The sequence below is a fragment of the Mandrillus leucophaeus genome, unplaced genomic scaffold (assembly GCF_000951045.1).
Source record: "Mandrillus leucophaeus isolate KB7577 unplaced genomic scaffold, Mleu.le_1.0 Scaffold900, whole genome shotgun sequence".
Classification (NCBI taxonomy): Eukaryota; Metazoa; Chordata; class Mammalia; order Primates; family Cercopithecidae; genus Mandrillus; species Mandrillus leucophaeus.
This window is the reverse complement of record NW_012109809.1, coordinates 119,800-143,155: the sequence shown is the minus strand read 5'-3', so window position 1 is coordinate 143,155 and position 23,356 is coordinate 119,800. Positions and strand designations below refer to the sequence as shown.

Genomic DNA, 23,356 nt, shown 5'->3' with positions numbered 1-23,356 from the left:
ACAAATATAATTGTACCTTTTTATGGGGTGTACATAGTGAAGTTTTTTGATACATACGAGGTATAGCGATCTGATTAGGATAATTAGCATATCCATCCTCTCAAACATTTATCATTTCTTTGTGATGGAAATATTCAACATCCCCTCTTTTAGCTATTTGAAACTATGTAATATATTGATGTTAAACATGGTCATCCTATAGTGCTATAGAATACTAGAACTTATTCCTCCCACCTAGCTAAAATTTCATAACCTTTAAGGAATCTCTCTATTCTCCTTTCCTACAACCCTTCCTGTCCTCTAGCATCCTCCTTTCTTTACTTCTGTGAGATCAACTTTTTAAGCTTCTGCATATGAGTGAGAACATGTGGTGTTTAACTTTTTGTTCCTGGCTATTTCCCTAAACATAATGTTCTCTAGGCTCATCCATATTGCCATAAATGACAGGATCTCATTCTTTATTATGTCTGGATAGTATTTCCATTGTGCATATATACCACATTTTCTTCATTCATCTGTTGTTGGACACTGTGGTTGATTCCTTATCTTGGCTATTGTAAATAGTGCTGCAATTAATGTGAAAGTCACCAGCCACAGTGGCTCACACCTGTAATCCTAGCACTTTGGGAGGCTGAAGTGGGCTGATCGCTTGAGTCTAGGCGTTCAAGACCAGCCTGGGCAACAGAGCAAGACCCTGCCTCAGTAACAAATAAAAAAGTTAGCCAGACATGGTGGTGAGCGCCTACAGTCCCAGATACTCAGGAAGCTGAGGTGGGAGGATTGTCTGAGCCTGGGAGTTTGAGGCTGTAGTCGGCCATGATCATGTCACTGTACTCCAGCCTGGACAACAAAGCAAGACCCTACCTCAAAACAAAACAAAACAAAACAGCCAACATGAGAGTGCAGAAGATATCCCTTCAATAAACAGATTTCCTTTCCTTTGGATAAATATGAGCATAAAACACAAGAATCCACTGACAAGCCAAACAGCCTTCACCATTCTCTAGGGTTAAAGAATAATACATCCTCCCCTTCCTACTTCAACAGGGGATCTAAGACAAGCTTTGGAGCAAATACTCTTAATTCCTTTATCCTGCAGCCTAGAGTTTTGGTGACTATCTTGCCATGAACTATACAACTTGAATATATTAATGAATTACTAGGAGCCCAAAGAAGGTATCCCAAATATCTAAAAAAAAGTTTTTCTGGCTTATCATAGAGCTTTAAATCAATAGTAGTCTCATCCCTGCTCTTTCTACATACCATACACTTTTAATTTGAGCCTTATAGTCCAATACATTTTAAGTTCTATACTATGATCTTCTGCATTTTCAAATTAATGGGCTACATTTCAGGCTTCATTTCAGGCTTCAGGTGCAGTAAGGAAAACATGCACCTGTTCCACTGAAATGTTTCCTCTTTTGTTATGGCCCTATCCTTTTTAAAACACGTGTTGTAAGAAGACAAAACGAGTTACACAGTATGATACTCCTCTCCCTTTTCCTAATTACTCTGGTGATTTCCTCTGAAAAGTGTAGGCTTAATGAGTCTAGGGTCTTTGTATCTGTCCCACTTTAGATGACAAGCTTCATAAACAAAGCTGTAACAAATTTCAGTATTAACTATGGACTAACAGACTGGTGAATATCAGTATATCACTTGGGCAAATCAAACAAGATTTATTTATCTGCAGGACATGTAAGGAAGTTCATAATCAGAATATACAGGAAAGTGATCAGAAATATTCTTTTTTTTTTTTTTTTTTTTTTTTGAGATGGAGTTTCGCTCTTGTTGCCCAGGCTGGAGTACAGTAGGGAAATCTCAGCTCAATGCAACCTCTGCCTGCCAGGTTCAAGTGATTCTCCTGCCTCAGACTCCCGAGTAGCTGGGATTACAGGTGCGTGCCACCATACTTGGCTATTTTTTTGTATTTTTAGTAGAGACAGGTTTTCACCATGTTGGCCAAGCTGGTCTTGAACTTCTGACCTCAGGTGATCCATTCGCCTAGACCTTCCCCGACTCATGAGATTGGAATATGCCAATTGAATAGCCTATGTATCTTCCATCAATCTACTAGCTAGATATCGGTTAATTTTACTTCTTATTGAAATACAAATGTCAGTAAAGATGTTATCAACTAAGAAAATGATTATTCCTTGCTTAGTTTTGTAACAAATATTAGGAATATAAATCCCTAATTCTGCTGAAATTCTCATATAAGCCTTCTTTTTTATGTTTTGTTGTTATTGACTTTAAGGATGTGTTCATATTTTACCGCCAAACTCTTCACAGTCATCCCCTTCCACCTATTTAGAATGACTATGTAGTGTCCTCTTGAGAAAGACCATTGGTAAAATCTAGAAACCGAGACAAAATGATGTCTGAGCAGTCAAAGATAAATGGCACAACCAGATTATATGTACTCTCTCAATAACATTGTAGAGAAGAACTACTAAAAAAGATTTCTCTTTTCCTTCAATGGTAATGGAAAATTCAAAGCAGCAAATTTAAAATGAGTAAGCAGGAAAATTACAGCAGTCTGGCAATTAGGAAGAGGAGAGAGAAAAAGCCTGTTGTGAGAAGACCTAAATATGCAAAATGCAAAATATTTCACGTTAATGTTAGCAAAAACTTAAGGGCCAACATAAAGTGTATATGTTCATTTTTATATTGTATCTAAGAAGAATTATTGACAATTAAAATGATGGCTTTTTGTTAATTTTAAACTGCAATTAAAAATGTACATTTTATTCAGAGGGCTACATGAAGACATGTCAGTAACACAATTTAGTTACACTTTGGTCAAAGTAGCTATTTTTTAAAGTGTTGATTCCTAGGCACTCCAGTGAAAATGAAACTTGTTTCTCACTTTTTCCACTTAATCATGGTATATCTTTGAGTGATTCTCTTAACATCACTGAGACTCCGTTTTCTCATCTGTACCTAATAACTGCACTTACCCAGATAATGTGAATAAATGCTCCCTATTAAATGCTTATCACGTTACTTAATACATTCATCTTGAATATTTATTATCATTATTATAGATTTATTTTCTGAGGTTATTCCAAACTCTTGAAATTCCATTTTAGTAATATAGTCACCAAGTGACTACATTATATTTTATTATTAAACTTATTTATAGATATATGTAATTATAAATTATATATAATTTTTAATAAAATTATTTTATTATTTATTATATTATATTATATTTTATATTATATTTTGCTTAACCATTTTTCTTGAGAATGTTAAGAGTATATTAGATGTTATATATCTTTGAAAAACATGTAGGAGTTTGAATATTCATTAGTTTTTTTAAATAAAGTGGAATATGGCAAATCTCATATAGTATTAATTTTAATGTCAAAGAGGCAGTGGCAAATCAAAAGAGCATCACAGATTAAGGGTATCAAGAGGGCAATACAGTGTATAGAAAAGAAGTATAGTCACAAAGAACGTTTCTGATTTGTGTTTTTCAGGTACATCTAGTTCTTCTATTTGTCTACCTATAGGTGCACTCATAACATTTTAATTTATTTCATGCATTGTCATCGTTATCCTCTGTATTGCTCTGAGAAAGAAGATGTTACCTGTTTGTGAAAAAAAGGATGAGTGTAACAGGGCTAGTTTCAATCATTAAAAAAAAGAAATTCCAAGGGCTCTGGCAAGACCCGTCATGAAAAGAGTTGTTATGAAAAAACTTTTTTCCACATGCTTGGTAATTCCCTCACTGAAGGATATATCTTTGTTAAAGTGATAGTTTACTCTGGAATATTACAAAGGTAGGCTGTTAGTTATCATTAATACTTACGGTAAATTGAGTTTAAGAGTCTTTACTGAGGACAGATTTTTGCACAAGAGAATATGGATCACAGACAACTGGTGGAGAGGAAGCTCATTGAGAGGTAAAAAAAGGTAGAGATTGGAAGGAGATTTTTCAAAGAGACTATTGCAGTAGTCAAGATGAGAGTTGATGGTGGTCTGGACTAGAGTAGCAGCAAAGGGGACTGAGGGATTAAGTTTGGGATGGCAAGATTTGCTGAAGGAACAGCTGTGGTAAAAGAGCAAAATGTAAGAATTGTCCTGATGATTGTTTGTTTTTTGGTGTTAGATGAAGAAAACTTTTACAAATATGGGAAAGATTAGAGGAAGAACAAACTTTGGAAAGAGAATCCAGAGTTCAATTTTGAACATGTTAATTTTGAAATGCCTATTTTACATCCAAGGGAATAGGTTAATTATCTCTATATATGAATCTGAAATAGATGGAACACATAAGGACCAGTGGTTTAAGTTTTAGAGTATAATGAATAGACTCTCCAAGGGGACAAATCATAGGTTATGACTCTCACTATTATAGAGTGGAAATAATATGCAAGTTCTGTAATTCGAGTATTTTCATGCCCAACGAAGCATTTGAAAATATACTTTGGTCAATCTCAAGAGAATTTGAATCTGAATCTCCAAATGTTTTACTCATAGCATACTCTTACAATGGACTGCCATGAGGGGGAGTGTTTGGGCTGTATTCCTCTTATGGGTATATTAATGTCGCTATATCTCTAGGTCACAGAATGTGTGAACCAATACCTCATTTGAGACAGCCTCACATGGAGAACGTAAGAGCCATTCTCTTCTCACATACAGGTAACTGGCAGGTTTGTGAATTTGTTACTGTTATTTTGTACACTTCAAATTTAAGATTTAGCCTTCCAAATTAAAACCTGCATTTGGTAGCAACAATTATTTTAGAAATAAATGAAAACAATGATTTGGTTAAATATATAATCCAATTTCATGAATTACTGGTTTCCAATGAGGTTGTATTAATATTAATGTCTTTGAATATTTCTATTCATTCCCTGATTCAGATCCCCTCCCAACATCACCAATTGAATGACGGTTTTGATTTGCATTTTTTCAGATTATTAATAAGTATGAGTATGTATTCATATACTTGTTAGCCATTCAAGTTTCCCCTTCTGTAAGGTTCTTGTCTACATTTTCAAGTAGTGTCTGGTTGGCTGTTTATACTTGCAAAGTTTTTTTTTTTTTTTTTTTTTTGAGACAGAGGCTTGCTCTATCACCCAGAGCTGAAGTGCAATGGCACGATCTCTGCTCACTGCAACCTCCGCTGCTGGGGTTCAAGCGATTCTCCTGCCTCAGCCTCCTAAGTAGCTGGGATTACAGGCGCCCACCACCACGACTAGCTAATTTTTTGCATTTTCTTTTTTTTGAGATGGAGTTTCACTCTTGTTGCCCAGGCTGGAGTGCAAAGGTGTGATCTCGGCTCACTGCAACCTCTGCCTCCGGGATTCAAGTGATTCTCCTGCCTCAGCTTCCCAAGTCGCTAGTATTACAGGCACCCGCCACCACGCCCAGCTAATTTTTGTTATTTTTTAGTAGAGAAGGGGTTACGTCATGTTTCCAGACTCGTCTCAAACTCCTGACCTCAGGTGATCCACCTGCCTCGGCCTCCCAAAGTGCTGGGATTACAGGCGTGAGCCACTGCGCCCTGACAATTTTTTGTATTTTTAGTAGAGACGGGGTTTCACCATGTTGGCTAAGCTGCTTTCAAACTCCTGACCTCAAATGATCCTTCTGCCTCGGCCTCCCAAAGTGCTGGAATTACAGGGGTGAGCCTCTGCACCCGGCCAGAAATTTTTTATATCTTAAATTCTTTACATAGTAGATATTGATTACTTCTTCCTGTTTGGCATCAGTCTGTTACATTTTTCAGTTATACCATTAGGGGAACAGAAGTCTTTAAGGGAAAACCAAAAGTCCACTTTTTATGGATAAAAAGTGGATGGATTTAACAATGTTAAGTCAAACTATAAATTGTTAATAAGTTTGAGTTTGGGGCACTGATGTCTTTATAGTGAAATTTCTTTCAGCCACAAATATATTATCCATTTATTCAAGTCTTTCTAAATGTCTTTTAGGAAGGTTTTACAATTTTCTCAACGTAGGTGCAATTTTTGCTAGGTTAATTCTTAGGTACTTTTAATTTGTTCACTATAATTAATGATATTTAAAAACATTTCTAGCTGGTTATTAGTTGTTTAGGAACATTTTCAGATTTTTTAAGTTAACCAATATTTGGAAACTGTGCTAAACTCTGTATTTAAGTTTTTCTGTTGATTTTGATTGTTTTTCATGAAGTTGATTATCTTTCTTACAACTAATGACAGTTTTGCTTCTTTCTTTCCAATCAACACCTCTTTTTATATTTAATACCTGCAATAACAGTTATCTTTTTCTTGTTTCCGATTTAAAAGACCATGTCTAAAATTTCCTTACAGTTAAATATGATATTTGCTGCAGTATGACCGCTAAGCATATTATCAAGGTTAGGAAATATTTTCTTATTCCTATCTTCTTTGATTTTATGATAAATATGTTGTTGAACTTAAGAAATAATTTATTGGTACTTGTTGAGATAATCATGAATTTTTCATAGCAATTTACTAATATGATAAATTATATTGACAGTTTTCTAATGTTAAGCCATTTTGGAAATTGTTCTGCTTTATATTTATAAGTAAAAGAAGGCTATAATTTTATTTTCTTGTATTATCCTTTCCTGGCTTTAAAATTAAAATAACTCTAGCCTCAAAGAAAGATCTCAGTAATTTTATAGTTCTCCCTTTTGGACATGAATAAGACAGATCTATTCCTCAACAATCTTGCAGGTCTGTTATTTATTTATTTATTTATTTATTTTGCAAAGCAAGTCTTTGATTTGGATTTACTTGCTTACTAAGTTATTGGCCTATTTAATTTTTAAAGTTTTGTGGCCAATTTGCCACTTTCAGAAATTTATTCGTTTTGTATAAGTTTTCATATGACTGTTCACAATATTGTTTTGTTATTTTTGCTATTTGTTGCATCAGTATTAGTTTTCCCTTTTCATTCTATATTGTTACTCTGTATTACAGAAATAATTTTCTGAGTGTTACATGCCACCAGGTTGATCAATTAATCTCTAGAAAAAAATTTATATGTATTCTATTTGTGTTCCTTTTTATTGATTTCTGCCTTTAGTTTTATTATATTCTCCTTCTCATTTTGTTGAGTTCCTTGTTTGCTTCTTTTACTCAATATTGACATCTGGTATAGTTAAGGTGATATATTAATTCTAAGTGCTCCTTTAAATCTGTCCAATAATTTTAAATTATGTAAGCAAATTTCTTTAATACAATGTTTATGTTTCATTATGGCTGGGAGTTTTTCCCCTTTTGTTCACCTTTCTGTGTCCCAAGTCTCTTTTAACCTAAAAATGTTGTTTTTAAGCTTTTTTTTTTTTTTTTTTTTTTAAATAGGGTTTCACTGCATCACCCAGGCTAGAGTGCAGTGTCTTGATCATGGCTCACTTCAGCCTCAAACTCCTGAGCTTAAGCAATCCTCCCATCTCAGCCTCCTGATTAGCTGAGACTACAACCATGTGTCACCATGTCCAGGTAATTTATTTTTATTTTTTGGTAAAGACAGGGGTCTCACTATGCTGCCCAGTATGATCTTGAACTCCTGGCCTCAACCATTATGAAATTGATTGCTTAACTACATAATTTGAATCTGGATTTTAAAATAATAAATGTAAGATTTTATTTAAAAAATTAGAAAATAAGACTATGAGAGGTGAGGAGAATTATGCTAAGGTATACGTGTTGGGAAATTTAAGAAATTGACTTAAAAAATGCATATGTATTGTCCTTAGTAAGTTACAAGAAAACAGCAGAATAATAAAATATAACTCTTAATGTAGCAAAAGAATATTTAGCCTAAAGAAAGATAAGACAGAAGAAAATATACTAAAATGAAATATAAACAATTTAAAAGTCCTATTATATCAATAATTACAACACACAAACAGGTTAAGTCTGGGTGCAGTGACTCACACCTGTAATCCCAGTACTTTGGGAGACCAAGGTGGGAGAAGTTTTTTTCCAAGTGTGCAGTTAATATTTCTCTAATAGAGGAAGGTTAAAAATAAAGTGATAGGAAAATATATGGGAAAAATACATGTAATAGAATGATATACATATGCTTATGAAAAGACATGTATAAGAATGTTTATAGCACCACTGTGAAAAATGCCTCCAATTTGAAAAACAAAGAAATGTTCATTAATAGAAGAATAGATAAATAAATTGTAATATACAGTATTTATAGAATAGGATACTATACATCAATGAGAATGAATAAGCCACACTACAGGCAATAACATGGATGGATTTTTAAAATCTACTGTTGAGTAAAAAACCCAGACACAAGTGAAGACATATGCTATGATGCCTTTCATATAAAATTCAAAATCAGGTGAGCCTAGTCTATGGTGTTAGAAGTAGGAGAATAGGTCAGGTGCAGTGGTTCATGCCTGTAATCCCACTGCTTTGGGAGGTGAAGGCAGAAGGATCATCTGAGACTAGGAATTTCAGGCCAGCCTGGGCAACACAACACCCCATGTCTGGAAGAAAAAAAAAAAAAAACAACTGGGCATAGTGGCTGCACATCTATCATTCTAGCTCCTTAGAGGCTGAAGTGAGAGGATCCCTTGAGCCCAGGAGTGAGTTATGATCGCACACCACTGCATTCCAGCTTGGACAACAGAGCGAGACTTTGTCTGTAAAAAGAAGCAAAAACAAAACCCCAAAGCTTTGTCCCAGCTCCTTATGAGAGGGTGGTAGTAGTAAAACAAAAGGCTTCAGGAGGTGAACATTTGATGCTTTCTTTGTCCTTTTTTTTTTTTCAAGAGCCAAGAACTCTGGAGGAAGAAGAAGAAGGAGAAGAAGAAGGTGAAGGAGAAGGAGAAGATAAAAAAGAATCCTCATCATTAATGCAAGTGGAAGGAAACTCTTCACCAAGGAATTGATCACATCACGAAAGGTGAAATCATTACGGAATTGATTGCTTAAATATATAATTTGAATCTGGATTTAAAAATAATGAATGTAAGTTTTTTCTTAAAAAAAAAAAAAAAAGTCCATTGGTTAAATTCAGCTTGAATCCTTTGCCATTACATCAAGAGCTAACAGTTCAACAATTGATCTCACAACCTCCCACCTCATTTCCTTTCTCAGTCCAGGTAACAGGAAAAAAAAATTTTTTTTTCCAAACACTTTCTCAGTTTCCCCAGTGGTCACCTTTGAAAAGGGAAAAATGTGTGAAAATAGGCAACGCTGAATATAAACCACTTAATTCAGCCTCCGCTCCTGTGAGGGCGTGGGGGAAAGCCAGTGGAAGAGGGGCTAGAGAGGAGGAAGAGGCGGGAGGTGCGGCGGTTCACAGGTGACGCTCCTCCCGCCTCCCAAGCAGAGCTCCAGGCGCACATCCGCAGTCAGCCACCTCGCGTGCGCCTCCAGGAGCGAGGATGGAGAGGCTGGTGAGCGGGACCGGGGCTTGGGAAGGAGGGCGCAGGGTGGGCGATGTGGAGCCGGTGGCCCTGGGGCGGACGGCGAGTGGAAGGCGCGGAGCTTCGGCTCTCACCACAGTCCGGTCCGGGGACTTTATCGGTGGTGTTGATGGCAGCGCTTTTCTCTAAGCGCTTTACCTTGCTGATTAGCGGATTTTGCCTCAAAGGGTGGTTTACAGGCCGCTGCTGGCGTCCGGATTCTCCATTCCAATTCCCTGAAAAAAAGATGCGTCAGGCCGGGGCTCCGGGGGCTCTTGATCCGCGCTGGGAAGGCTGGCGCATCCTCCGGGGGGCTCGGCTCGGCTCACTGGCTCCAGCTCCCAAAGCTGGGGAGGCACAGCCTATTTTCTACTGCCCCAAAAAGGGAATGAGAAATGCTGTATTGGTTCCATGTTGGCACCAAAAGCCGCGGCGGAGATACTGATTTCCAGGCTCGCTCTCTCCGGGAGAGCTCCAGCGTCTCTTTGTTAGCCCCTTTCTCCCTCCTAGCCCTTGCCTGGGGGAAGCCATGAAGGATCCGTTAAAGCTGAAGCTACACTTGAGAGAGCTGAAATGCTCTGTGATCACGATGCTTTGAAGGGTTAACCCCGGGTATCTAGAGAAACAGACATTTTGTTTATTCGGAACCAGCTTACAAGACAAAAAACGGAGGTGGTTTTCATATACCCTATTGGTATATGAAATCCAAATACAATGGTATTGGTATAAAAATCCAAATACAATGAATGCCTCAAGACAATTTTTTCATGTATGGTTTGTTGGCAAAACCACATAGCCAATGATTTCACTGTCTTTCTTAACAAAGGAGAATGGTGGTCTGTGAGCTATGCTCTACTGCAAGCTAGATGCTGTTAATCTTCTTTATAACTATCCTTCTAAAAATGAATTATTACCTGGTTTTAGACATAAACAGGCGGAAAAGCTAATATTTCCAAGTCCTTGTGACTACATGTGGGGTCATGTGGATTTGGACATAGAAACTTGCTGAGGAAGAGGCATGAATAGGGGTAATGTAGCTGCCAGGTGGGCAGCTGTCTGGTAAGACGCAGGTTTTTGTGAACCCTGGACTGCATGGCAAGGGTTATAAGTGGGCTTCTTTGTTTTCAGGACTGTAGTTCCCCCTATGTTATTTGATCGATTAATATTTTTTGGCTATCTAACACGTATTGGCGTTTACGATAACCTAGGCTCTATACTAAGTGCTTTAATTGTCTAATTCTCATAATAACTCTGAGATAAGAACAACATTTATTTAGTGCTTATTTGTACCGTCAGTATTCTAGGAGCTTTATATACTGCTTCATTTAGTCTTTTTAACCATTAGATTGGTACTGTTACTCTTCCGGAGTCTCAGAGAGGTAAAATGATTTGTTTTGCTCACAAATCTAGTATTTGTTTTAGCCCAGGTCACCTCCCTGTAAATATATAAACACTGTTGTTTTCAGATTGGTCATCTTTTCAGTTATTCTGCATGGACTCAAGAAAAAATACTGTAAAATAAAAATACGTATCTATTTAAGAGTAAGGCTTTCCTTCTGATTTCCTTTGCCTCAATCACTGTGTTTTTGTTTCTTAACATTGCTGGCTCCCAGTCCGCGATATGTGGTTTGGTATGTATCTGCTTTCTCTCTCGTCCTAAAACACAGATTTTCTCTATGAGAACTTGTGCATTCTGCATTCTTCATCATGGCCTCTGCTAGAGCCTGGATTTCCACGTCAGAGAGAAGCCTAATGGTTGAAAAAAATCTCACATAGAATTGGAATGCCAGTATCTGTCTCCACAATTGCCTTAGCTGAAAATAAAACAAAATGTGTTGGGTGGGCACTGGCAATGGAGCCTGAGGAAACATTTGGCCTGATTTTTTCTGACTTTCCTAGATAATTATATAGGATGAAACAGTCTCAGTAATACTGAGAAAATTATCGAGTTATCTCTGCTCATTTCAAACCAAAGCCTTTGTGAGTATAATGCCCAGCAGTGAATGGGCAGGATGAGCAGGTCTTTGTAGACTGTGAGTATGTGTTCAGGAAGCTGAATCATCTTGGATTTCTCAAAAAGCAGTAACTATGTTATTAGTCTTAGACCTGTGAAGACAGGAAGAGAAGTCACAAGGAAGGCATAGCATGCTTATGGTATGCTTGGGTATCGAATAATAAAATCTATCTGCAAACAATAATTTGTCCTAATGGCACCTTCAGATGATATAATCTTGAATTCTCTGTAGCCTTAGAGATGTAAAGAAAAAGCAACTTACGTCACAAAGATCAGTATCACTGTATACTATGATGCCACTGCATGGGGTCTGGGATGAGAGTCTAAGTGACTGGTTCTCTCTAGCTGAAGACAGGAAGACACTCAGGTATGTGGTAGCAGTTGGGATAGGCCATGGGGAGGTGAGACATCATTCCTTCTAAGACATCTATCCTGCAAGATCCATCACAGGAACACGATAGTGATGGAGACTCCCTGTCTCTGGCAATTAGAGTGGGTGCTGAAGAAGAGCCCTTTTCCAGCATGCCAGTCCCTAACATGATGCTGGCTCTTCACCCAGACGATGACAGCTCTGGTGCTCAACACACACAACCACCTCCAGGGTACAAGTTGTCCCCAAGAGAGCTGAGACAATATTGGCTCCAATTTTTATCATCTGATTGATCTCCAACCACAGACCCTGACCAGGACAATTGGGGGCCCTCTCCTTATAGCTCCACTCCTAGGAAAGATCACCATTAATGATTACCAGGTAATTTTCTACCCCTACCTATGAAGGGACTTGGTTAGTAACTTCTCTTGCTAGAGGAAAAATGAAGCTTATTATATAAGATTAATGTTTGTGAAACACCTGTTATTTGGAATTGGTTTGGTACTTCCTTTTGAAATTTCCCTCATTAAGTTTAGGTCATGGCTATTTCATAAGGAAAGAAAAGGGCATGATTGACCAGAATTAAAATTAACAAATCCATTGAGTAGGAGGATATTAGAATTGAGTGGCGCCCGTTGGACAGGAAAAGGAAGAGAAATCCTTGTGGTAGGTAAAGGAGGAGATATTTAGATCCTTGAGAACTCTGTTCCCCCACCCGCTGCTCCTAAGCCCACAGGAAGAAGGCTATCACAAGACAATAAAAATCCCAGAGAAATTGAAAGGCAAACAGAGAGACACAGCTTGGAGTGTTAAGGAAAATGAACTCCAGCAGGGAAGTCATTGTATCTAAAAGGAATGGCAAAAACAGGGCTTAGTTAAGGCAAACACTGAGAATGAGGGGATGGGATTCCCACAGGTGGAATACTACCCTTTAACAATCATCCTGACTCTAAAGCAAGATCATTTAAGTGATTATGGTCCAATAGTCTAGAAATAAGCTTCAAATTATAATAGCAACAGATGCGGCTAAACAGGAGCCGATAAGAACACATAACTTGAGAAAGGGATGCCCATGATGGGTTTATTAAGGAAAAAGTGGTCAGGGCATCCCACTAAGGCAACAGGATTCAGTAGATATTGAGGTTCTTGAGGCCAATGAGACAGGCGCAGAGAGACTACCACTTTATGGAAGACTGTGATCATACTGCTAAATACCACGAAAGAATACACAGAGCCAAACAAGAGACTGTTTCTAGTGAAACAAGCAGCCAATGTCCCAACCTCAGGAATTTAACTCAGTCTGAGAAAGAATAGTAGTTTCAAAATTGTCAAGTCTGCTTTAGTATTATATATTTTTTTCACTGACAAGAGAGAATGAAAGATTGATAGCTGGGAGAGTGGCGGCGGGTGAGGGGTGTTGGCAGGTAGTAAGCATACTGGAAGCAGGGTCTCAGGGTGTAGGATATATGGTGGGTCTATTTGGGAAGTAGTTGTCTTCTCTCAAACTGGAAAGCAGATGGGTGTGTTCAGACAAGATCTGGAAGCTGTGGCATGGGGGACAAAGGGAGATAGGACCCCTTTGGCCCTGGAGGAAGAGGCATGAATTTTTTTGGAGCACTAAAAGTTCCAAAAGACCTAAACAGAAAGTGCTTCAGAAGAGGAGGATCTGTATAGCAAGATGACTGTAATCAGGCTCATAAAAGTAAGACCTTACATAAATACAAGTGAGGGGGAAGACATTTCATGTAGGAGGAATGGCTCAAGCAAAAATACCAAGGCGGGAAATTGCGTGGTGCATTTAGAAGTAGAAAAGGCTAGCTGGCAGGGAGGGGATACATAGGAAGGCAATGGAAATGAAATTGCAAGAATGAAAATAGGCTAAGAACTTTGAACAATTTTCTCTAGATAGCTAGGAGCTGTAGAAGAGGATGACATCTTGTGCAAAGAGGAATTTAAGGAAAATTAATCTGTTGATAGTGTGTAAATACATTAGCTGGATAGTAAACTAAGTTAGGGACTATATCTGCCTTATCCACCATTGTCTCCAAAGCACCTACCATAGTGCCTGGCATGAAGTCAGACTCAATAGAGATGATTAATAATAGAATAAATGAAAGAAGTACAGTTGTCCCTTGGTATCCATGGGGGCTTTGTTCCAAGACCCTCACAGATACCAATTGGTGGATGGTGCAAGTCCCTTATATGAAATACTGTAATATTTGCATATAACCTATGCATATCTTCCCATATTTATAAACTCATCTCTTAATTATTTATAATTCCTAATACAATATAGATTCTATATAAATAGTTCTTATGCTGTATTATTTAGGCAATAATGACAAGAATCTGTATATGCTCAGTGCAGATGCTTTTTTAAAAAATATATTTTCCATCTGTGGTTACCTGAATCCATGGATACACAACCCACAGATACAGTGGGCCAACTACATTGGCAAAAGTTCAGTTGCAATAGAAGACAAGACTACTGCACAAAACACCCAGTGTTATGAGCTGAGACTAGGGTGGTAAGGAACAGACACTTCACATGCGAGAATCTAATGTGCATAGTGACTAATTACATATCTAGGTAGGGCAAAAATGAGGCATCCTGGATGACTTGAGTGCCTGGGAGATAAAAGTCCAAAAGAGTAGCTGTTTTTGGGTAAAATGATGATTAATTTGATGTTACTCACAAATTTAATTATTCATCATTCGTTCATTTTTGTATTCAACTGACAGCATCTTAGGCAGAAGAAAAGATAAAAGAACTAATGTAGGAAATAGCTTGGTAATTTCAAGTTATTGAAAGAATGGTGAAGTGGAGCTTGGTGTGCAAGATGGAAAGTACAGTGACATGAGATTGGATAGCATGTTTGTAGGTGCTGAGCTGCAGGTAATGACGGATGGGGTCATGCTTTATTACTAGCAGAGCTTCTAGACAATGACTCAAAGGCTTTCAGAGATTCCTTGGCTCTGTGGACACCTGTTTAAATGCTTTTTAAATACAGCTTCAAAATTGAATTTAACATATTGTTGCAGGGCAGTGAAGCAGGGACTGCTGTGTGAATATCTTTGGTCATTCATCACAACAATGATTTAGTCACAGCAATAACAACGTACTTTTGTGATGATGCGTCAATTTTTTTTTTTTTGAGACGGAGTCTCACTCTGTCGCTCAGGCTGAAGTGAAGTGCAGTGATGTGATCTCTGCTCACTGCAACCTCCACCTCCTGGGTTCACGCCATTCTCCTGCCTCAGACTCCTGAGTAGCTGGGACTACAGGCACCCGCCACCACACCCGGCTAATTTTTTGTATTTTTAGTAGAGACGGGGTTTCAGTGTGTTAGCCAGGATGGTCTCCATCTCCTGACCTCATGATCCACCTGCCTTGACCTCCGAAAGTGCTGGCATTACAGGCGTGAGCCACCACGCCCAGCCATGTCAAAATTTTTAAACCAACAAAACTTTATACATAGAGGAGGCGAGATGGTGTGGTAATTATGGTTATAAACTCTGAAACCAGACTGCCTGGGCTTAAACCCCTTCTCTGTCACTTCATAGCTGTGTGACCTTGGGCAAGTTACTTAACTTCTCTCTGCCTCATATTCTTTATTTTGAAAATGATGATAATAATAGTGCTTCCTATATAGATTTATATGAAATATTGGATGAAATACTTTGTCTCAAGTGCTAAGAACAGTGTCTAGTACATAATAAATGTTCAATAAATGTTAATGTTAGTGGTTTAGTAACCTTATGCAAAATATAAGTTGGAGTATTATTTTAATGTATCATCTGGTGTGGTTTTTTATTCCAGTACTTTATTTTTGTCCTCTGGTCTTTCAAATCAGACAGTTAAGTATCCATTGCTTTACAGGAGGAATACTAAGCAGAAAATAAATTTTAGTTTCGAAAGCCAAAATTTTGCAATACCAAGAGCCTTGGCATTCCAGTTTCAAATCACTAAATGCTAAAAGACCAAGGATATAATGTTCATGCTAGAAAGGGTTGATTGGATGAATGCAGCGTGATGGAGGAACCAGCTTTTCTGGTTCAGGGAGGTAAATATTTTCTAGGCTAGGACAGCAAAATGGGACTGATTGATGTCTATGCTCAGATACCAGTTTGCATTCCCAAAATAACGCCCTGGGCCCAGGCCCCAGACAAGGGAAGTTCAGGACACTGGAAAATAGAACCTGCAAGTAGTTGTTGAGATCCAAGAAAAAAATAATACCTGTGTCTCACAGTCCCCTAAAGAGACTGTAGGAAGCAGCATGCTTGTCCATCATGGCAAGTGAACAGTAAAACATGTTCAATGGGAATTTAGGCAGAAAGCCTTGTAGAATTTCCTTTCATCCAGCACAAGGGGAACCCAGGGACAGCCTGGAAGAAGACGAGCGAGCACCAGCTCATCTTGTGAGCAATAATTGCACAAACTAATGACAGTGATGACTTGAGGGGAACACAGCCATTTTAGCAAACGCAAGCATAATAGATGGTTGTAATTAGTGATTAGTAGTCCTGTCTTATAGCTTGGCATTTTGTGAACCCCCAGGAATGTAGATGCAATGCTGGAGATTGGGACAATTATGAGGTGTTGTGGTGGTGAGAGACTGAATTGACAGAGATTATGTGACATTGATTGGAAGTGAATTCTTACCTCTAGTTGGAATAGTAACGTGAAATAAAAATAAAGTTCAGTTAAAAACAGATAAAAGTTATATTTTTTACTCATTTCTATTCTGAAAAATAGAAATATAGAAAAAATATAGGAAAAAGTTACATTTGTTGCCTTTGCCCCTTAGTATGAGCATACATACAGACCAAATGAAAGGATCCATGGCAATATTGCAGAGAAAAGTTCAACTGCCTCTACCCTGACTTACCGTTTTATCGAAGGGTGATGCCCAGAATAACATTCTCTTGAATCCTCTCATGATTTGTAAGAAGGTCAAGGATTTCTGCCCAGACACATGAACATAAGGCAATGAAGGAAAAAATCAAAGCCAGTGCTGGTGTTTAAAACATGCAGTTTATGTGTAAGACTTGCAGAATTAAAATCAACCTCAACAAAATTCAAGGCAGTCAAATAATGTTCCTGAAAAGTGGTTGCCTGCTGAGTTACATTTTTAATATTAACAGATGTGGGTTTTTGGGGAAGTGGATGCTATCAAACATTTGTATTCTCAGCATTTTCTGTATTTATTTAAGGCAGTTTGTAAGTGATCCTATGTCTTTGAGACCTTGCTCTTGATAATGGTGGCTTTAGGAGCAAGGCCCCAAATTGCCAGGGATTGCTATTGTGTTGGAGCCATGCTGCTGCTTTTCCCTCCTCATATCTTGAGCATGCTTTGTTATTTCCTCCATTTATAACCTCTAGTTCTGCTCCCACAAAACCAAAGTTCTCTGGGGGGTAAAAACTTAGCTACACCATTCCCTGAAATAGCGATTAGCTTGAAGCTTCCTTGGCTTTGTCCAAATCCAAACCCCCATTTCTGTACTTTGCTTTCTGTCTTCAGGTGATCAGGATGCCCTTCTGTCATCTGTCTACCTACAGCCTGGTTTGGGGCATGGCAGCAGTGGTGCTGTGCGCAGCACAAGGTAAAGAAGCTCAGTTCCCCTGCTTGGAGCCCAGCAGACACAATTTCTGGGGTGAAGACATTTAGCCACTATTGTTTGTGCTGTGCTGGTTCCATTTGTCTGCATGAATTATTTAAACATGTAGTCTGCCTGGAGGAGTGAGAGTGGTTCTTTCTGCTTTCCACATTTTTGTTTTCAATGTTGAAGCATGCTTTGATATTTAGAAGCCATTTCCACAGTAGATGAAACAGACTTATGAAAAATATCCTCTATTTTAAAATGTCATTTTTCACTTACTGAACTGAATTACAAAAAATGATTTCCTGTGTTTTTAAAGATATAGGAATGCTTGAATTCAATCTTTTTGGAAAGTAATCTGGCAGTAAACCTTACAATTGGGTGTGTTACCTTTTTACAGAAAAATGTAGAAAACAATGAAATATAGAAGTTATATAGGCTCATATTACCTGTTGTATAACAAATTTGGCTGTGCCATCTACTCATCTACCAAAGTTCCTAGCTCTTCCTCCTCGGTTCCTCGGGAGGCCACACTCACTTTACGACTGGCCTTTTCATCACTTGCAGTGTGATGTTGCTCAGCATCAGCCTCCACAGATGTGGCCGATGCTGGTGATGCTGGTGAAGATCAGGTGGGCTCATGCCCATCTCCAACTCTGGTCCACAACGTTCATCACAGGACTTCTCAACTGACCAGAGGAATCTAAATTAGATTCCATAGAAGTAGCAAAGAATTGTAAACTTCCTCTAAATGATTTCTTCCATAATCAAAAAGAAAAAGAACTTATCTAAGAGTTGAACTCTAGCTTTGAGTCCCCTTTCACTCTGCCTTCTAAAAGTAATAATTTCTTCAAATCTCTGGTCTGCAAAATCTCAACAAACTTTGAAGAAACCTCAATCCTAGCAACAGGTAGTTTCCCAGAACTTTTCACATCTTCCAAGAGTACACATCATTTTTAGTTTTGAATTATGCAATACTCAGGGGTCCAGCCTGTATTTGTTATACCCATCTTTCATTCCCTGATATTATTGGGGAGTTGTTTGTTTGCTCAGTCTTCTTCTTTTTTCTGCTTATACTTGGCAACATTTTATCCATATTATCAGTCTTTAAAAACAAGTTTGGATGCTTGTGATCAAGTTTACATTTTGTGTAACATTTTATTAGTTAGAGTCTTTTATCTTTATTAATTAACTGCAATATTTGAAAGGGAGGGTAGGAGGTTTGGAAGTAAGTGTATTCATTTTTCAGTATCTCTTCTTTTCTATTAAATGTTGCTAGAATTAAATATGTTTCTCTGAGAACTGTCTTCCTTCCTTCCTTCCTTCCTTCCTTCCTTCCTTCCTTCCTTCCTTCCTTCCTTCCCTCCCTCACTGCCTCCCTTCCTCCCTCGCTGCCATTCTCTCTCTCTCTCTCTCTCTCTCTCTTTCTCTTTCTTTGTTTCTTTCTTTCTATGAAATTTCACACTGTCACCCAGGCTGGAGTGCAGTGGCACAATCTCAGCTCACTACAACCTCTGCCTCTCGGGTTCTAGCAATTCTCCTGCCTCAGCCTCCTGAATAGCTGGGATTACAGATGCCCGCCACCACACCTGGCCAATTTATGTATTTTTAGTAGAAACAGAGTTTCACTTTGTTGACCAGGTTGGTCTCAAACTTCTGACCTCAAGTGATCCACTCACCTCAGCCTCTCAAAGTGCTGGGATTACAGGCGTGAGCCACTGCGCCCTGCCTGTCTTACCCATTTCTGTAGAATTTTAATATAGTATGTTTTCATTGTCATTCAGTTATAATAATTTATGATTTTTTCTATGCTTTCTGGTGTACCTAAGACTTAAAAGAAGTATGTAAATTTCTAATTTTATTGTATTATGAACAGTGTTCAAGGCCATACATAGGGTAGCAACTTTTTTGTAGCCTATTTTGAGTTCAATTTCGAGGAATGTTTTATGTTTTTTTGAAAAGATTATACATCCTTTCTTTGAGTAAAGTGTGTGTGTGTCTGTGTGTGTCTTATTTTTATTCATTTAGTATGAGTTACTGGGTTTGTAAAGTTTATTATTTCTCTTTCATTGTATTGACTTTCTCAAAAATTTGCCTATTTGTTATTATGTTGAGATTTTCCATCAAATAATCTATCATAGTATGAGTTGCTAATATTGGAGAAGGGAAGAAATTTATATTTATACACACACACACACACACCCAGAGATCTACATACATATAAAGTATATAGTGTATATAATATAAATATATAAAACATTGATAATATTAAATACCTAAAATGTATATATAAATATATATTGTTTTTCAAGTTTTATCTTCTTTGTGACATGGACTTACCTTGTCACCCAGGCTGGAGTACAGCGGTGTGATCATTGCTCACTACAACCTTGAACCCCTGGACTTAAGCAATCTTCCTGTCCTATGCTCCTGAGTAGCTGGGTCTACAAGTACATGCCACTACGGCTTGCTTATTTTTACATTTCTTATAGAGATAAGGGTCTCATCTCTTGCCCAGGCTGATCTTGAACTCCTGGCCTCAAGTGAATCTTCTGCGTTGGCTTCCCAAAGCACTGGGATTACAGGCATCAGCCACTGTACCTGGCAGTTTTTCAAATTTCCTGTTTAACTTTTTTGCTTTAATAATTGTTTAAATATACTAAATTGAAGGTTCTCAGTATGATTGTGGATTTAAATTTTTTTCTTTGTAATTCTATTAGTTTTGCTTTATATATTTCAGAGTTATGTTGTTAGGTACATAAAGATTTATGATTAATGTAATAGATCTGATTTTAGATTGTTCCTTTCAAAATTTTGAAAAACACTTTTTTTCCCTCTTGCAGTGCTTTTGTCTTCCTTTTTTTTTCTCTCCTTTTAGAAGTCTTATTGAACTGATTTTGGAACATTTAAGTCTACTCATTGAATTTTTCCTTAATCCCTTCCATATTGTTATCTCTTTGTGCTACATTCGAGAAGAATTTCACAGCCTGTTCTTACTGTTTACTAATTTACTCTTCTACTGAAGAGTAGAAAACTCTTCATCCGTTTTGCTAAGTCAGCCAAGCTGTTGCAATTTTATATTTCTCATTTTCTATATCTCTAATTTCTACTATTCATAATGCTTTTATTACACTTTTATTACACTTACGATATCACATGTATTCATGTCAAATTATTTTCTTATGATATCTTTGTTCATTTTGTATGAGTTATTGGGTTTGTAAAGTTTATTATTTCTCTTTCCTTGTATTGTCTTTCTCAAAAGTTTGGCTATTTGTTTTTATGTTGAGATTTTCCATCAAATAATATATTATCATATGAGTTGCTAATATTGAGGAGGGGAAGAAATTATCACCATAGCATTTAGTGAAAGCAGAGGGTGTGTAAATTATTATTTGTGTGCCAAAGCTTCAAGATCCTCCAGAACATTGTCCCATACGTCTCTTTACCTATGTTCCTATATACACTCTTGCTTCCTGGAGGCAGACACCTCTGTTCAACCCACTTCCTTTGTAGAATGTGTTATGTGTGTGTGTTTGTGTGGAATGCATAGGGCTGCTCCATCTTCTTTACTTAAAGTGGTCACTCTGCCTGTTATTCTTTGGCCTTTTCCTGCTCTTTGCTTCTACTTCTGCAAGCATGGACGAGATTGTTGAAGCTGCTATCCTACCTGGCAGTTTACATCTTCAATCTCATTGTACTTACTTTGCAATTTACAGAGATTATTCACAATTTCTTGTAACTGAGAGTTGCTTTCTTGTTTTTCCACTCTGCTACTATTCTTTAAAGATTGAACAAGCATATTTGAACCTATATATTTCTCTGGCATCATGTAAGAATGTAAATAGATGTTTTCTTCTTTGCATTTTCTCTATCTTTTCTATATTTGACATTGAATATACTTTTTATTTATAATCAGGAAAAAGTGTATGCGTATTACACTCTTTAAATATAAATGTTCTTTTATGATTCCATAGTGCAAGTGGTGACCCAGGATGAAAGAGAGCAGCTGTACACTCCTGCTTCCTTAAGATGCTCTCTGCAAAATGCCCAGGAAGTCCTGATTGTGACATGGCAGAAAAAGAAAGCTGTAAGCCCAGAAAACATGGTCACCTTCAGCGAGAACCATGGGGTGGTGATCCAGCCTGCCTATAAGGACAAGATAAACATTACCCAGCTGGGACTCCAAAACACAACCATCACCTTCTGGAATATCACCCTGGAGGATGAAGGGTGTTACATGTGTCTCTTCAATACCTTTGGTTCTGGGAAGATCTCAGGAACAGCCTGCCTCACGGTCTATGGTGAGAGTCTCTGAGAATCATTGTCTGTGTCTGGAAATACTATTTCCAAGAATGTTTGGAACATAGCCATAGTGCCCAGTTTTTCAGGATTTTAACCACAGAAAAGGTCATGAGAAGATAGCCTTTCATGTCTAGTATAGCTGTGTTTATGATTATTTGGAGAGTTCATGGGGCTACACTGAGTTCTTTGGCTGGAGCTATCTTTTCTCTGAGGGATCCTGCTGTCAAAGGAGAAATTTGAAAACAATGGTGAGGGCAACAAGTTCTCCGTAAGCAGTGATATGATTCAGACTTAGCTTGCCACTAGCAATCAAGTGACCCTAGAAGGGTCCAATCCACTCTCCTCTGGAGTTTCATTGTCCAGACAATAAGTGTGAAATAGATCATTTCTAGGGTCACTTACAACTTCAACTTTTTGGATCTAAGGACAGAGATAGATTGGACTAGCCTTGAGGCAGTTATGATTGTCTTTCTCATTTTGCTTGGGAGGATAGCTCTTTCAGGATTGATAAGGGTACATGGAGCAGAGTCTTTTCATACCTAAAATGATGCCAACTAAAGATATAACTTGGCAATAGCATTCTTTTAAAATCCAAGAGGCTTAGTTTGATGAGATTCCTTTCTTCTTAACTGATATATAGCTGAGGTGAAAGATTAGGAAGTGGGAATAAGAGATTACTTTGGAGCATGGCACACATGGCAGTAGTTTTAGGGAGTAGAGGACAAACTTACGGTTATTAGGAATATTAAAGTGAGAGTTTAATCATGCCAAGAATATTGTCCGCAGGGAAGAAAAAGCTTAGTAGATGAGAATGCAAGGGAGACAGGAATGCTAAAAGAAATCTCTTTTACTTATTTTGCCTATAATGAGTCCTCTCTGTAGAATCTTATGTCGTTGCTTTCTTGATTTCCATTTCCTTCATTCTCTCTTTTTCTGTTTCTCCTCCCTGTCTCCTTCCGTCCTTTCCTCCCTCTCTGCCTTCCTTTCTTCTTTCTTTCCTCCTATCTAATTTTTCTTCTTTTTTTTCTTATGTCATATTTTTATCATTCTGTTCCCTTTTCTTCTCTTCCTCTTTTCCTCTCATCTTTCTTTCTCTTAGTCTCCTTCCTTCACTCATAGACTTTTGTATTTTTTTTCCTGAAAACCAGATGCCTCTGAGCTTTAAAGCTAGTAATTCTGTTCTCTTCCACACTGACCTTTCCAGCCACACCTTATACCTTTCATGTAAGCCATTCTTTGATACACCATAGGACCTCAAAACTCAATCTGGCCCATCAGCCATATTCATATTTTTTCACTTTTATTTCCCTTCCTCCAGTGCTCACAGACATTAGTGATCTCAGCCAGAGCCACAGTTCCACAGCCCTACTATCCCCAACCCACTGTCATCTCCCTGCCTCTTGAACCTATAAGCACAGCCCAGGCTTTCAGTTAGCACTGCCATTTAATTATCTTCTGGGCTCCAAAGCCAACCACAGAAAGACAAGTTTACATTTGTTTAGAAAAGAAAAATTCTATATTCTAACAAAAATGAACTCACTGGTCAGGGGATTTTCAAAAGGGTACAGGCTACAGCTGGCCTGAAAACAGTTTTCTCATGAGCTAGTTATTTTTTCTTAACTTAATCAGGTGATTTCCAATGCTCTTCCAACAGTCATTTCTAAAT

General features: G+C 37.8%; 1 protein-coding gene across 5 annotated transcripts in view; it reads left to right on the top strand.

Moving 5' to 3' along the window:
• The first annotated feature begins 9,132 nt into the window (after positions 1 to 9,132).
• Positions 9,133 to 23,356, top strand: part of CD200 (CD200 molecule) — a 30,402-nt gene continuing 16,178 nt past the window's right edge. For 3 of the 5 annotated variants that reach the window (XM_011969715.1, XM_011969711.1, XM_011969714.1), the window contains exons 1-3: positions 9,133 to 9,391; positions 17,307 to 17,388; positions 21,363 to 21,689. In XM_011969715.1, coding sequence (XP_011825105.1) covers positions 9,380 to 9,391; positions 17,307 to 17,388; positions 21,363 to 21,689 — 421 coding nt within the window. In that variant the 5' untranslated portion in view covers positions 9,133 to 9,379. Of the gene's footprint in view, positions 9,392 to 12,090; positions 12,166 to 17,306; positions 17,389 to 21,362; positions 21,690 to 23,356 lie in introns of all 5 variants that reach the window. The other 2 variants (XM_011969710.1, XM_011969709.1) reach the window with 2 other exon arrangements.